Source organism: Macrosteles quadrilineatus, unplaced genomic scaffold (genome assembly GCF_028750875.1).
Source record: "Macrosteles quadrilineatus isolate MER2022 unplaced genomic scaffold, UCM_ALF_1.0 Scaffold_4__1_contigs__length_99947679, whole genome shotgun sequence".
NCBI lineage: Eukaryota > Metazoa > Arthropoda > Insecta > Hemiptera > Cicadellidae > Macrosteles > Macrosteles quadrilineatus.
Genome location: NW_026542597.1, coordinates 32,412,407 through 32,429,613, shown reverse-complemented (window position 1 = coordinate 32,429,613; position 17,207 = coordinate 32,412,407). Strand labels below are relative to the sequence as shown.

The 17,207-nt window shown below is 33.2% G+C and overlaps 1 protein-coding gene across 2 annotated transcripts in view; it reads left to right on the top strand.

Moving 5' to 3' along the window:
• LOC128993579 (KH domain-containing, RNA-binding, signal transduction-associated protein 2-like) overlaps window positions 1-10,274 on the top strand; it is a 251,622-nt gene extending 241,348 nt beyond the window's left edge. For both annotated transcript variants that reach the window (XM_054417559.1, XM_054417556.1), the window contains 4 exons: window positions 5,552-5,698; window positions 6,524-6,728; window positions 7,506-7,680; window positions 8,173-10,274. In XM_054417559.1, the coding sequence (XP_054273534.1) occupies window positions 5,552-5,698; window positions 6,524-6,728; window positions 7,506-7,680; window positions 8,173-8,245 (600 nt within the window). In that variant the 3' untranslated portion in view covers window positions 8,246-10,274. The remainder of the gene's footprint in view (window positions 1-5,551; window positions 5,699-6,523; window positions 6,729-7,505; window positions 7,681-8,172) is intronic.
• The last annotated feature ends 6,933 nt before the right edge of the window (window positions 10,275-17,207 follow it).

Below are 17,207 nucleotides of genomic sequence, written 5' to 3'. Positions count from 1 at the left end.
GAAAACGTTTCTGAACTCCGAACTTTCCTGGGCCTAGCAAATTATTACAACAAATTCATAAAGAATTTGGCAACACTACTACATCCGATGAACCTACTAATACGAAAAGGAAATCCTTTCAATTGGATTTCATCTTGTGAAAAGAGTTTTCAGAAGATTAAGGAAATTATCACAAGTGACGACGTTTTGGTTCACTTTGATCCTAGCTTACCTCTGGTCTTAGCTACTGATGCTTCACCGGTAGGTGTGGGAGCCGTTCTGTCTCACCGCTATAGCAATGGAACGGACAGACCAATTGCCTTCGCCTCTCGATCTTTAACAAAATCAGAACAAAAATACTCTCAAATCGACAAGGAAGCCTTGGGAATATATTGGGGCCTGAAAAAGTTTTTCCCATTTTGTTATGGCCGCAAGTTTACTTTGATTACAGACCACAAACCGCTAGTCTCAATTTTTAATCCAGCAAAGACCTTACCAACAATCTCAGCAACACGAATATTCAACTATGCTCACTTTCTCTCCGGGTTCAACTATGACATAGAATACAGGCAAACTGCTCATCATAGTAATGCAGATTATCTCTCACGTTTCCCTACCGAAGTTGTACAAGAAAATGCAATAGATGACCTCTCTAAGTACCACATAAACCAACTAGAAACACTTAATGTCAACAGTACCGTGGTGGCTAAGGAAACTATCAACGATTCTGTGTTGGGTCCAGTCCTACAGGCCTTAAAATCAGGACAATCTGTCGAACAATATGGATTTCACGATAACGAGCTGTCCATTCAAGATGATTGTGTACTGAAGGGCTGGAGAGTCATGATACCTCAATCCCTCAAACCTCACGTGCTTCGAGAATTACACGTAGCTCATTTAGGAGAAATAAAAATGAAGGCTTTAGCTCGCAGTTTTTGCTGGTGGAAAAGTATAGACAAGGATATTGAACAGATGGTAGCTGAATGTCGACAATGCTTAGAACAATGCAACAACCCGAGAAAAACTATCCATCCATGGGAACAACCTACTAATCCATGGGAGAGAGTGCACATCGATTTCTTAGGACCAACAGATGGCCAACAGTACCTCATATTAGTGGATGCTTTTAGTAAGTGGGTGGAGGTGATACAGACAAGAACAACTACAAGTACATGGACAGTCCAAGAATTACGGAAAATCTTTTCAACTTTTGGGTTTCCTCAAATCTTAGTTTCAGATAATGGAAGACAGTTTGTTTCCCAAGAGTTCAAAAACTTCATGAATGAATGTGGGATTGTTCACAGAACAACGGCACCATATCACCCAAACTCAAACGGCCAGGCTGAAAGATACGTGCAGACTGTCAAGAAGGCGTTAAAATCAATGGAGGAAGAAAAGGGTACACTGCAAAATAAAATCCAAAGACTTGTAATGCAACTCAGGCAATCCCCGGGATATGTCCTGAGTTGAACATTTGTTTTGAAAATCCTTTTTGGATAATTCTCCAGTGTATGCACTGGAGAAATAATCAATCCAAGAGGAGTTGTTTTTGTAGATGTTCAGTACAAAGATCAAAGTTTTGTTGGAAAACTGTACATTGTAAACAAGTGTGTAGACTCTATATTCGGAAGAGAATGGATAAGAGAGATTCAGCTTGATGCAGCTGACATACATTCATTAGATTCAAGTGAAAAAAATGAAAACATTCAAGAACTAGATGATTTGATGATTCGAAACGAAGACATTTTCAAAGAAGGCATTGGGAAAATACCAAAAGAAAAGGGTCATTTTAATGTAAAAGACGAAACCCAGCCAATTTACATCAAACCTAGACACATGCCATATGCATTAAAAGAAAAAGTAGAGAAAGAACTTGAACGAGTGGAAACTTTGGGTATAATCACACAAGTCGAATCATCTGATTGGGGCACACCAATTGTTCCGGTCGTCAAACCAAATGGTTCAGTCAGAATATGCGCTGATTACAAGGTGACATTGAACAAAGTCATCAAAGACGAACACTACCCTATACCTCGGATCGACGATATCATGTCAAAGATGCATTGTGGAAAGATATTTTGTACTCTTGATATCAGTAATGCATACTTGCACCTGGAGATGGACGAAAACAGTGCCATAATGCAAACAATCAGTACTCATAAAGGGCTGTTTAAGGTGAACCGATTAATGTTTGGAGTAAAAGTGGCACCCTTGTTATGGCAGAGATTCATGGACAAAACATTACATGGCTTAGAAGGTGTACAATGTTTCTTCGATGATGTCATTATCCAAGGATCTAACCGGGAACAGCTTCTTCGCCGACTGAAACAGGTGTTCGAACGACTGAAGACAAACGATTTGAGGCTAAATAGAGACAAATGCAAGTTTTTCCAGACGAAAATTGAGTATTTAGGTCATGTGATCATGTGAGCAAAGGGCTACATAAGTCAGATACCAAGATACAGAGCATTCTGAAATGTAAAAGACCAGAAAACGTTTCTGAACTCCGAACTTTCCTGGGCCTAGCAAATTATTACAACAAATTCATAAAGAATTTGGCAACACTACTACATCCGATGAACCTACTAATACGAAAAGGAAATCCTTTCAATTGGATTTCATCTTGTGAAAAGAGTTTTCAGAAGATTAAGGAAATTATCACAAGTGACGACGTTTTGGTTCACTTTGATCCTAGCTTACCTCTGGTCTTAGCTACTGATGCTTCACCGGAAGGTGTGGGAGCCGTTCTGTCTCACCGCTATAGCAATGGAACGGACAGACCAATTGCCTTCGCCTCTCGATCTTTAACAAAATCAGAACAAAAATACTCTCAAATCGACAAGGAAGCCTTGGGAATATATTGGGGCCTGAAAAAGTTTTTCCCATTTTGTTATGGCCGCAAGTTTACTTTGATTACAGACCACAAACCGCTAGTCTCAATTTTTAATCCAGCAAAGACCTTACCAACAATCTCAGCAACACGAATATTCAACTATGCTCACTTTCTCTCCGGGTTCAACTATGACATAGAATACAGGCAAACTGCTCATCATAGTAATGCAGATTATCTCTCACGTTTCCCTACCGAAGTTGTACAAGAAAATGCAATAGATGACCTCTCTAAGTACCACATAAACCAACTAGAAACACTTAATGTCAACAGTACCGTGGTGGCTAAGGAAACTATCAACGATTCTGTGTTGGGTCCAGTCCTACAGGCCTTAAAATCAGGACAATCTGTCGAACAATATGGATTTCACGATAACGAGCTGTCCATTCAAGATGATTGTGTACTGAAGGGCTGGAGAGTCATGATACCTCAATCCCTCAAACCTCACGTGCTTCGAGAATTACACGTAGCTCATTTAGGAGAAATAAAAATGAAGGCTTTAGCTCGCAGTTTTTGCTGGTGGAAAAGTATAGACAAGGATATTGAACAGATGGTAGCTGAATGTCGACAATGCTTAGAACAATGCAACAACCCGAGAAAAACTATCCATCCATGGGAACAACCTACTAATCCATGGGAGAGAGTGCACATCGATTTCTTAGGACCAACAGATGGCCAACAGTACCTCATATTAGTGGATGCTTTTAGTAAGTGGGTGGAGGTGATACAGACAAGAACAACTACAAGTACATGGACAGTCCAAGAATTACGGAAAATCTTTTCAACTTTTGGGTTTCCTCAAATCTTAGTTTCAGATAATGGAAGACAGTTTGTTTCCCAAGAGTTCAAAAACTTCATGAATGAATGTGGGATTGTTCACAGAACAACGGCACCATATCACCCAAACTCAAACGGCCAGGCTGAAAGATACGTGCAGACTGTCAAGAAGGCGTTAAAATCAATGGAGGAAGAAAAGGGTACACTGCAAAATAAAATCCAAAGACTTGTAATGCAACTCAGGCAATCCCCGAATTCAACTGGTACATCAGCATACCACCTAATGTTTGGAAGGAGTGTACGAACAAACCTCGCAATAATTGTTCCAACATTAGAACCGAACAAATTTCAGAACAAGGGACTCCAAGTCGGTATAAAAAGGAATTTAAAAGTTGGAGATAAGGTTCAAGCGCGGGAATATGTCAATGGATCATCCAAGTGGTACTCAGGCTATATAACTGAAAAGCAAGGACATGTAATGTACGTAGTTCAGCTGGAAGATAGGCGAATAATTAGAAGACATGTTGATCAGCTGATTCTTCGCAGAGTGCCTCAGCACAGTAAATAGAGGAGGAGGTGTTAACATATGTTTTATTTACATTTTATTTCTAACATGTGTTCAAATTATTCTTTTGTTTACTTGTTGAATTGTTTATGTTTACTTACAGATTGTGATTTAATCAAAACTTACTTTATATTTTCTTATAAAAAATGGGAACTTTTATTAGTAAAATTAGTGGAATCAACAGGAATTATCAGGTTTTTGAAAGAGAAATACATTTATATAAATTTGATGATCGACGTAGATTGTATAAATGTTCATATATGTTCAATTGTTGATAATTAAATGCAGTAGTTTTACTTGTGACTTACTATGGCGTCAAGGTAGAAGAGAAATATATGGTTCTTAAAATCTACCGTTAAAATAGTTTACTCCTATCATTGTAGAATAAAACCTCAATTGGTTAAAATACTTACTCAAAATGCTGACTTTAAATAAGTACGTTAAATCGTACTTATTTTAATAAATATGCCTTGGTTTATGTGTTGGTTGTTGTGAAGAATTAAACTAATGGCTTTATCGGAATGTAAACAGAGAAAATCTATGTTAAATATAAATCAAAAATCTTAATGCAGTTAGAGGGTAAAAGAAAAAAAAACTGCGATAGATAAATTTAAATATAACAAAAGAAGATAGCTTAAATAACTTAAATAAAACCACTTAAACAAACTTAAAATAACTTAAATAGCTTAAATGTGATAAAATTCAACTCTTTAGAGAGTTAATGTTCGTTCGCTTATGGTAGTTCAAAATTTAAATGTTCAGGTGTAATAAATACCATTCGTTTACACATCTTTGACAAAGCATTCACAGTTGTGTATATTTAGTGTCAAACATGTGTAACAGATGAGGCAGCCAAGTGAAACATAGAAGCCTACAAACATTGTATGAAGTACATTGTCTGCGACAACACTCTACCTATTGTCTCATCTTCACTTTGTTGTTAACGAGGCTATTCTAAACCTTCCCACTTGTTCTTGTTTCCTCTTAGAGATGTACTTATAAACTAACTTATGATTTTTTTAAATCAAGTAATTGATCTAACTATAGATTGAAATAATAATAATAATAAGTTAAATGTTTGTTTAAATACGTGACAACAATTCATATCCTTTTCGACACGGATACTTGTAGGCATTTATTAAAGATTAAAGGTCACTTAAACCAATATTTCTTGTAAATTACCTACAAACGTTTTAATATAATTAATGTCCAATACTTTGTGACCCTACTGTACGTAAAAACTATTGCATGTTCTCTTCCTATATGAATGCTGCTTTGTTAATAATTTAGAAATAACTTTAATAACCAAAAACCTTGTTATAGACTAATTTTATCTTTAGGAAGAGGAGCTCCGTAATTCTGGAGACCCTAAGTTCTCCCACCTGTCAGATGAACTTCACGTGGAGGTCACAGCCTTCGCCCCTCCGGCTGAGGCACACGCCCGCATCGCCTACGCTCTGGCAGAGGTCAGGAGGTTCCTAGTTCCGGTGAGTAGCAAGATATTTTCGAAGATTGACAAGAACATGTGACACTATTGAAATATTTGGTGCACAGCTAATAGATACAAATTTTTAAAGATTTTCCATAGAAAATCCAGGCATTTATAAATTAATTTAAATAATAGTAACTATATATATAATGTTAGCCAGCCATAGGTAGGCTTATGATTGCAGCTCACGCATAAATAGTAACGATAAAGTGATGATAAATTAAAAACCTACGGCTCTTACCATAGATCATTGCTTGATTTTGGGTGATATTAATTATTGTGAAACATTCTCTACATTGCGTGTTGCCATGAGAGCCAGAGAAAGCAAACCGAACCAGACTCACGTATTTATCATTTAAACAATGCCTATGTCAGTTTTGGTGAGAGTCTGTTATCATTCAGTAAATCTTTGATCCTATATGTAAATTTCTTTTTAAGGTATTTTCATAAAACACGTATGATTGGGCCATTCTCCTTATTAAAATATACCAGTAAATATTGAACACAATCAATGTTTTCCTGGAAATACCCTCTATTATAATATTAGGTGAGTCAATGGCTTAGTCAGTTGTGTAAAGGACAGCGAAACAAATGTAGGAAGTGGCTAGGTGTCGGCCACCACTTTATAAATGCAATCTATCCGTGTATTTTATGGGATTTCCCTTGCTTCGCTTACGTTCTATGCAGAGTATTATTTCAATTCTTACAGGCCCTTGTGGAAGTCAACTCCCAGTATACAAGTCTCAACTTTTCAATCATACACAAGAATAATCTTGCTCTGATAAAGATTTGTTTTTAACTAATTTAACTTTTGTGTTTTCAGGACTACAACGACGAGATCAGGCAAGAGCAGATGTGGGAGATGCAGATCCTCAACACAGGCAAGTCAGACCAGACGAGTGACGGGAACGACACGCAGGGAGACAGCACAGGGTCGTCGCAGGGCAGTATGTCTCCAGAGGATCAGTCAGCGTCACCACCTCCCAACCCTGCACTACGGGGAGTCACCAAGCCCACCACAAACTCTGGTACTGGCCAACCCTACAATAGCCTAAACAGTTGGAACCTCCTCTGCTACATGCACTACATTTGTCAATCAAACTTTGATATAATTGAAATAGCATTGATGGGTTGGTTGATAAATGTAATCAAATTATGATTGTATATATTAGAGGGCACTTTGTATTTTTGTAGCTCTTCGGTGATATGAAAGTTGTAATTCATCGTACATTAGGCTTTGCTTATTTTTATATTGAATTTAATATTAAGTAACTGCAGGTACTTAGGTTTTTTTTTTCATTTAATTATTGTGTTTTTATTCTCAAAAGGCCCATGGAGGGTAAGTCAGTAGAGAATGTAACATAAAAAGGCTCATTTACAAATAAAGAAGAAGAGAAATGGATGAGAACGAATTGCAAGAATTAATAATAATTCTTGCAATTCTTTCTTATGCAAAATGTTTTCTTTAGTAAATCAGTTCAACCATATAAACATGACCTATTTAAAATCTAATTCCGATATCGTACTGCATTAATAACCTTTTTATAGAACAAGAAAATATGGAAAAGCTTAGATTGAATTGTTAGGTTTACCACCTTTTAAATATATATGCTGTGTGACAGGAGAAAAATAGAGGTCACAAACTTTAACTCACCTATCCCGATAGTCTGAACAAAGACCATTGGCCTAGTCACAATAGCATCTATAAAATCCAAACACATTAACCCTGAAACATTACATTTCTCCATAAAAATAAAAAATCCCTGACTCCAAACGTCTAACAGATATTGTTCCTCTGTTGGCAGCAGGTACGGCGAGCACGGGAGGTCGCAAGAGACCTCTACTGCCAGGAGCCAGCACCAGGGTGGCAATGTCCCCGACCAAAAGGACGGTCCTCTCCATCCTGGCCAGGGCAAGGGCAGCGCAGGCCAAGGAGTTACTGTCTGCCCCCTACCAGCCACTGGCCCACATCGCTAGTGTGTGAGTACATCATAAAACTACCCTTACGAACCAAATGTATTTGTTTTAAGGACCATTTACACATTAACTTTAATTACTAGCATTATAGATGGGTAATGGGGTGAATATAGTGTTTGACAAATACTAAGATCTAGTTTATCAGAATCATTGTTTTGATATCAAATAAGTGTTATTAGTTTATAAACAAAGTTTTTAGATGCTTTTTATTTATGAAATTTAAAAAGTTATCCTGGAATTATGGACCAGTAAGCACTGATAAAAACCATAATAAGTTCTCCATGTGGACTATTGATAAAATAGGTGAGCTGAGGATATTATTGAGCAACGAACATTAAAAATCAGCAAGTTCCACAATTATAATGAAAGTAATCCTTCCCTCTACAATGTAGCACTCTTCAGTGTTACAGATGAGATATTTTTTTTTTAGATGTGTAAGGGATGAAAGGAAACGTTTTAACTTAAAAAATGTAAATCATTCATGTTTTTGTCTAGGAGGCCACTCACAGCACTTCCAGGTCTACGAGAAGACACCATCCTCACTGGTGCCAACCTTATCCTCAACTAACCTCATCATCAGCGACCCAGCTGTTACTTTCCTTTACGTATCTGTTATGTATAGATCATACATGAGTTTATTCCATTACTAATAAACCCTGAATATAATTTTGTAAATACGTCTTAAAAATGATAAATGGCACATCGAATCTTTAACAATTCGTTTAATTACATTTTAAACTATCAAACGGATTCTCTGGACCAACTAAATGTATTGTATCAATAAACCAATGGGTGTACTAAATGTTGTGCTAAATGTGTCCATCTTCATCCATTGCTAGCACTCTTCGACTAGTGTGTAAACCTTGCACGTTCTACTCGACCATCCGAATTACATTCAGTGTACCTCATTTAGATTAAGATATATCACACCCTTAAAATGTGCAATTTAGATATATCAAGTTATTATTTTGATTGTTTCAGGATCGTGAGTACCAATAACTCATGATTTATATACTTGAACGTCAACAAGATTTACGGTAACTTACTATGCTTCAAATCGCTTTTGTCATGATTACGCCAACAAAATAAGATTGGAACATTTATTTAAACTAGTTCAATGTCTTCGTGTTTTGGTCTGTTGTCAAATTACTAATAGTCACACAAAAAACAAAATGTAAACTATTAGAATCCTAAAATAGGCAAACGTGAATAATGATTTTTCCTAGTGGCCACAAGTTTGTAAAAACCGTCGCGAACAAAAATCATAATTAATATGGATTGTTGACGTTAAGGTAAAAAAAAATATTTATTCATTTGATTGTAAATAATTAATAATTATTTACTTATATTGTAATATTGTGAAGTTCTTTATGTACAGAAAATAAATATAAATGTTTTCAAATATAAATCTTCTATAAAGCTGTCATTTTGACGAACACTGTTGTAAAACATATATTAGTGGTAGCAAACACGTCATTTTAAAACGTCTTTGCGGCGAAATAATATTCAATTGCTTTAATAGCTCTAACAATCACTTTCTTGTTTTTATTGTCTATTGTTATCATATCAGCAATGTGAATAAATAATCTTTAGTAGGAAATATGTAATAAACCCAATGTGTTTTGACACAGGTTTCCCTGCTGTGAAGCAATATTTAATAATATATTATAATTATTAAATTACTTTAAGCAACAAATTGTGAAACAAATTGGTAATTGTTTTCTCATTCTACATTAAGTGTTTAAATGTTATATTTTATTGTATTTTTTGTTTGGTAAATTTGATAAAAAATAATTATTGTGAAGCATAAACTTATTACGATTATAAATTTTATACTATCAAGAAAGCAATATTATTAAATTACATAGTGTATTCCAACTAGAACTATTCTTTAAGGATAAGGATTAAGATCTTAGACTTATATTTTATAAAAAACAATTTACATTTTGATGACAAATCATGTTTTAATATATGCTTATTCTGATGAATCGAGTTAATTCATCAGCTTGACACCTATTTAAAACACTATTAGTTTCACAAAGGTAATTCCTTATTTTCCATAAACATATAATTATTTATTTTCATATGGAAATTGTTTAGTTGATTGCTACATTTGCAGACTTATATCATAGCAACGAATGTATTACTCATTTATAGTAATGAATTAAAAACCATATCCCTTCATACACCATTATCAGTTGTGAAACATGCTTCAAATAATACACTAATGTGTTTATACGACAAAATTAATATTGATCAAACTCAGCATATGATTTCACAGACGGAAAATACATCCCTTATTGATTATCAATTTTCATTGTTTTAATTGTTTATGTTAACATAAAGGTAACTAAACTTAAGTGCAACGAGATCGCTATTACGAACACTCTAAACCCCAATGTAATCATAATTGTACGATAGTAATATAGCTGCACACAGCTGATAAACTAAACTATAACAGGAGTGTGTAACTTAGGTATTTTGCTCATTCGATAAATACTAGCCGATAACGATCTCTGACTGAAGGCGCCATCTTGTACATGTTTTTGATACTACACTCGCACCACCGCATTCCTATTGATGTTATGACAAATGAAATAAACTATATATTGTATGAAACGTGTTGTCATTCAAACCTTTTACTGTGTAGTTTTAGTGTTGCATTTATCTTACAAATCAGGGTTAGTCTAAACAGTTTTTAAATAGAAGAACATTCACGTATTAATCATGTGTTATATCTTTTGATTGTTGTGTTTAAAATAGTAAAGGGAACTTCATGGGAAGAGTAGTGAGGAGCCTTTTGATGAGCCAATTATTGCCAGCAAGGGAACTTTGAGTATTTTAAATTTAAAAATAGGTAACGAAGTTTTACGTACTCTTGAAAACCAAATATTTCTTTTAGTAAAAGTTTTTTTTGTTCCTATCTTCTTGGTTTATTTCAGCTGTAGTTTTTAAAATTAGAAACATTATTTTTTTATGCTTCTACAATGAAAATTGATATAATGTTATTTTACAGTATTTAGTCGAACAATCAACTAAAATGACTTTTTAGATTTGTAAAACCGTAATATTAATAATTGAACAAAACTAAAGCTATGAAAAATGCACTTGAATGATCTAAGGAATAATATATTTGATAATTCCCTCGATTCATAAATATTAATAACGTTGTTATGTTGTTGTTATGAGTTGGGTGTTGTTGATTAATGAAATCTTTTATACGGTTATCGGTCAATTTAAGTTATTCTATTGCAGTTGATGAACTGTTAATTCTTTCTGTTTTAATTTCCCGAAAAAAACAAGGTCTTATTGTTTTTACCATTCCTTAAAACTTTCTTCTATAAATTATATTCTAGAGGCACATTGTCGCTGACTAAAACCATTTCTTAGGTTAAGGTTGATGAATCCAAAGATATCTTAAATATCTCAATGAGGCAGAAAAGATTAATAATTATTGTCTGCAATGACGTGATCCTGCACTTATAATATAACTAAATTTCAAGAAAAAGTCATCTATATACTTACAAAGAGTTATTTCATGGAACATTCTGACACCTAAGTTTTCACAACCTGCTCTTATTTCTCTTAGGTCTTTATTTAGTAGAGTCATAAAATGAGCAGGTTATTTTTCTATTAGAAAAAGACAAGTGTAGGGATTTGGCATATGTAATTTCATTAGAAAACATTTACTTTAGATGTTTAAAGGCACATAGACCCGTTAAATTATAAATAATTGTTATTTTGTCCTAGATTACCACAGTTAGGCCTAATCTTTTACACACGTAACAAACACAGTAAGCCTGGTTGGCTGTCACGGGTTTAAGGGTTAATCCCTTTACATTTTAGACACCCAGACCTCGTCAAGGGGGATTATAGGGACGTGCAATCTTGTGTGCAGAACATTATCCTCCTGGAGTAATCACTGGGTTTGTTTATGTATATGAAGCAGCAAGGTATATTTGAAACTAACTTTAACTCGTCTTAAGGGGTTGCTAAAATACAAAAAATGTTAAACAAAATGTGCATACAGCATTTAACTGAGACAATTCGTAAGACAAGCAACGATTTATTTAATTAAACATCATCAACCGTTCATCAAACAAGCACCTTTATACTAGACTAAGCGGTACTTTTTCATTAAAAATATATCTTGAATCGCTATCTAACTCATCGCTATCAACCATACATACATAACGTACCGTAACTACGGTAAATGGTGCCATAAGTCGAAATAAAGAGAAAATCGAGAATTAACTTTGAAGTAGCTTCGTTAAGCTTTTTAATTGAGAATATATAACTGTTTACGTACCTTAGTCCGTCTTCCGTCTTAAATTAGTCAAGGGATGACTAGTTTCGGTTCAGAGACCCATTATAAAATCCTTGTCAACATCAAATTGGAGTTAGTCATAAATCCAACAGAACACCAAGTTCTGTAGTTCTGTCGTGTCCGTTGTGTAACCTGTGTCGGTTTGTTCCATCTGTCAATGTGGGCGGTCTATCATCTTTTAAATTTATCTAAATTGTGTTTTTAATTGGGAACGTTAGGTGGTGAACTGTGTTTACATATTGATGAAGCCTTCTGTTGAATTTATGACCAACTCCAAACTGATGACAAGGATTTGTTAATGGGTCTTTAACCCGAAAATAGTCATTCCTAGACTAACTTAAGACTGAAGACGGACTAGGTACGTAACCTATTACATATTCGAAAATAAATCTTGGTGGCAAAGATGTTTTAATTTAGCATTAAATCACTTTTTGATCAGCATTTTCTACTTTCAGGTAATTTTGCATTAAAAACATTTTATTGGAATATAAAAATTTCATGAAAGTCAAATATCATATATCAAATATATTTCAATATCATAAATATATCATAAGAATATATCATAAGAATATCATATATCAAATATATATCAAAAGTATCATATATTGTTGTAAAATATCAAGGCTTTGGTGCAAAACAAGAAAAATATGCGCACCCTGACTAGCTATAAGTTCAGACAAATTATATTTAAGTGTATACTTAATCCACACTTTTAATATAAAAGTGTATGGGAATGATAAATGGAAAGATAAATTAATCGAACGAAAACACGAAATCACATAATTATGTTTAATCTCTTTCTAATCTTTCTAATCACGTCAATGCTAAAAATAAGGTCAAATTTGGAGTTATTTCTTATATATCATACACAAAATTATTTTTTTTTCATCAAGTGTTATTTCAACTAAAACCTGGAATAATATTGTCATGACACATTGAAGATATCATCAATGTATGTTTTGATTGCTTTGTTTTCATTTTAAAAGAAACGTTTACAAGAGAGGTGTCAAATATCGTTACTTATCAATTTTAAACAATTAAGGATAAAACGTAATTGTTATTCATAAATTTCAATCACTATGTCCATTGTAGTTGATAACAACGATGTACTTTTGTTATTTTGTCCAGACAATCGGAATTCAATTAAGTAGGCTCAGTGTTTGACTTTGGTAATTAACAACCATTCAATCAGCTGACTGTATAGATCACAGCGGTCTCATCAACAGTTAACGGTCATCAATATCTGAGTTGTTGAAGCTTTACATCACTTACAATTTACTATAACGTATAAGATACCACAAGTAAAAGAAAAAATGTCTTAATTTAATAGTGTACAGTAGAGTATCAAATAATTAGAATGTTGGTATTTATGATAATGTTGATAAAATAATACACTGTGTGATATTTTATCGGATGAAAGTCTTCTAAAATATTTTAGTCCAAAACTAAGTACATTTTTGTTTATACATTTTTTTATTTTTTTACTATCTATCGTCTAGTATGATAGTAATTTCAAACACTTATAAAAAGGTACCAAAATATAGTTTTGGATTTTTAATTGACATCTTATTCAATGCTCATATTTTATATTATGGAGGCTATACATTTTTGAAATACTTACTATCATACTAGCTCACCTATGTTAATTAACATATTAACTAACATATTGAACTATTCCCATAAGAAGACTGGCTTATGTCTGCAAGAAACTAGGGGTTGGATCAATGTGATTTCAATGTAGAGAGTTTGACATTCAAAGCTCTATCATGAGATTAATTTTGAGTTAGGATCTTGAGAGCTTAAAGCGGACACTTTGACTTAGTAGATTGCGCTGTTGCATTGTATCCATGTGATTAGGCCAGATTGCTTCCATAAAATAATTTGCCAATGTGTTAATCACGTTATAGTAACAAATAAAGGATTGGTTAAGTTGATCATCTACCTATCCAGAAAACTGATACTGCACGGTCTTGCGAGCGAGAAAGGACTTTTCTGAACGAAATTAACCTCTTTATTTTAAGTAATAGTTTGTACTGTATAACAAATTAAGTTGCTCCTAAAAAATGTATTGGTTTAGCCAACTTGATGAAGTAATATATCTGAGTAATTATCCAAACCAATGGCAATAAAACAACCACCCAGCTGATTAGATAAGCAATCAATTTCACAGCAGACGACGAAATTGCTTCTGCATCACTGGACTCACAGTTATCCGTGATTATATGGACTTGTGGATTTAATTGGTAAATTGGTCAGTTATGTCAACTTCACTATAAAATAATTGAAATGCGTTTGAATATATCACAATTCCCCTACCTTTGGATAGTTGAAAAGAGATTTTTTCAAAATTTGAAACGTATTTTAGTTTATCATTTTACTTTTACCAGAGCGGAGAATCATATTTACGGGCCAGTAATTTATGATGCCAGCGTGTCTTTGGGTTTATTGAAACGTAAAGCAGATAAATATTGATATAGGTATATAAATATAGAACGATTTTGTCTGTGAACGATTTTCTCATGTAAAATTTTGGGAGGTACATTCAGAAAACCTCAGTGATAAAAATGCTTGGATGCTAACATAATATTAGTCTTTAAAAACCCTTTATTGGGGATTTTTATCAGGTTAAAGTTTGGTCTTTAATTTCAGTTTCAAAACCATAAATTTTTCTTTTGTATTGCTTTGTAAAAAAACACTAATAAATAAACAAATAAAAATAAAAAAATCAAAAATAAATTAATGGCCTTTGAAAGTAACAAGGCTTGATAAAATATATTGCGTTAAAAATTTTCCTTGAATTAATACTCTCTTTCATAATTAATTGTACTCTTACAATTTGTAATACGCTTTGAATTTGTTACCAAGCGAGTCATTTTTATAGTTTAAAATCTCAACGAAAATATTTAACGAAAGTTTTTGCGAACAGATTGAGAATGATGGAAAAAACTATATACAGTATAATTATTCCTAGTTCATAGTTTAATTTTACACAAACCACCCAAACCATTATCATTATTTAAGTTTGTTGAGATTATATTTGCACTGCGAGAGCAGACAACGAGCAAGCGACGTCAGAATTACCTCCTAACTAACTGTTTCGCTTAAGGGGATACTAACTGTGAATGTCTTAGCGTAGTTCGACATACAAAGCTCTATAAGTAGCTTTCTAGTTTAAAACTCTACAAAGTGAGCTTTGGTACGAAAAGAAATTGAACGGTTGATCTTTTTTCTGAATCAGTACGAGTCGTATGATGTAAATACTACGTATAGTAAAACATTCTGTAGACTTCCACACTTCCAAAAGAATATAAATAGCACATTTTCATCGCCTCTGTTCCTGCTGGTAATATTGAACACATATTGAAATACTACCAACACTCTTCGGTATATTTATACAAAATATATTGTAAATATTCAATAATATGGCAAAATTATACATATTTGAACAGATTTGCAATTAATAAGTATTAAAACTGGTATCACAAATGATCATCGTGCCTTTCTGTTACATCATACCTATCACTACACAAGACAGTTTATTTGATTCGGCCTCAAGACTATTGGTGTCCGACTTGACTTGTGGAAATTAAAATAAATCAGGTCATCTGGCATATCTATTCCGTCATGGAAAAACTTACAATTCTAAATTTGATAAATTGATCGTAGGCCGCATTTTATTATTATCACTATTATTTAAGGGCGTTTTATCAAATAAAATTGTAGTTTATATGGCAGGATGAGGTGTAATGAAAGAGATCATTATTACATTCAAATTGCTACATTCAAACGGTATCGGTAAAGATTTTTTAAGTGAAAGTTTTTACTTTTTTACTTATTATCTGTTATAAGTACAATAGTACAATCCACTTCACTCCATCATTTAATGCCAAACAAACAAAAGGTATGACGATTGAAATGATTGGAATTCAATCACTGGGCCATTGTTGTGCAAAAATATTTTAACGTTTTACCTGAAAATATTTTGTCGTGTATACTACATAAATAACTAAAACTTAATTGGAAAAATATTCAAATATGTACGTTATTTTTCGAGAACAAAATTCAATTAAATTTTTTTTATTGTACCGAGGTAAATTAGTAGTAATTGAAATAACTAAAACAAGATAAATTATTTAATCATTGGCTAGAGTAAACTGAAGAAAGAGTGTCCTAGATTTTAAAAGATTTAACTTTGTAGGTTGGTAGTGGTATTAGATAACAAACTCAAGTTTTTGTCAGTTAAGATTACTGGAAATGGTATTGAATGAAAGTGGTTGCAGTAGACATAGTAAGTAGGATTAAATATTATTTTATATTAAGATTTCAGAGATTTATTGTATATAGCCTTTGTAGAAATGCTTTTTGGAAAAAGATGTAAGGTAAAGACTAGTTTTCAAATCATTTTTTAATGTATTTTAAGAAGAGTATAAAACAAGCAAAATTCATACAGACCTGTAAAGTTTTGTTCTTGAGAAGCACATTTTCACAAAGTCTTGTAAGGATCTTAAATCCACTTTTAATTATTAGAAATTATAGAGAATAGTTTTTATCGCCTTTGTGTGATGGTTTCAGACTGATATCAACCACTTCTTAGTCCACTGCCTAGTCCAGTACCTTAAAGAACCACTTCTTCTTTGACCAGTAATTTGGACTTCCAGTCGTTGAGGGTCTTAGGTCATTTTTAGGACCACATAAACCACTAAAAGGGATATAAAGTAAGATCCTTCGAGTTTTATTAATTTTATGGTAGCGCAAGAATAGCAAGAAGTTAATGTATATAATATAAAGGAGATGTTGTATATGATTTTGGAAGCTGTAGAATATATATAATTTTGGCCTACAATGTTTTATTAATTATCTCACATCTGCTACCAGCTTAAAACCTGATTCATTCCAAATTATAGTTAACCACCGAATTGGCAATCTGGTGGGGGTATATTATATAGTATAAAAATATTTTATTCGTCTAAATAAGAATGCAGTTTTAAAATAGTATATTTTTGTACAGTGTTCCAATATTTGTATTCATATGTGTATTCGTATATTTCAATTTTAAAAACTTAATCGTAGAATCAGATAAATATTATTAGTATTACAATCTGACATCTACAATTTTCTTGCGTGGTAAATCATCGTTGGTACATTTGATACCAATAATGTTTATGCATTTACTAGCAATTTTATCTTGTAACGCTAATTCGAT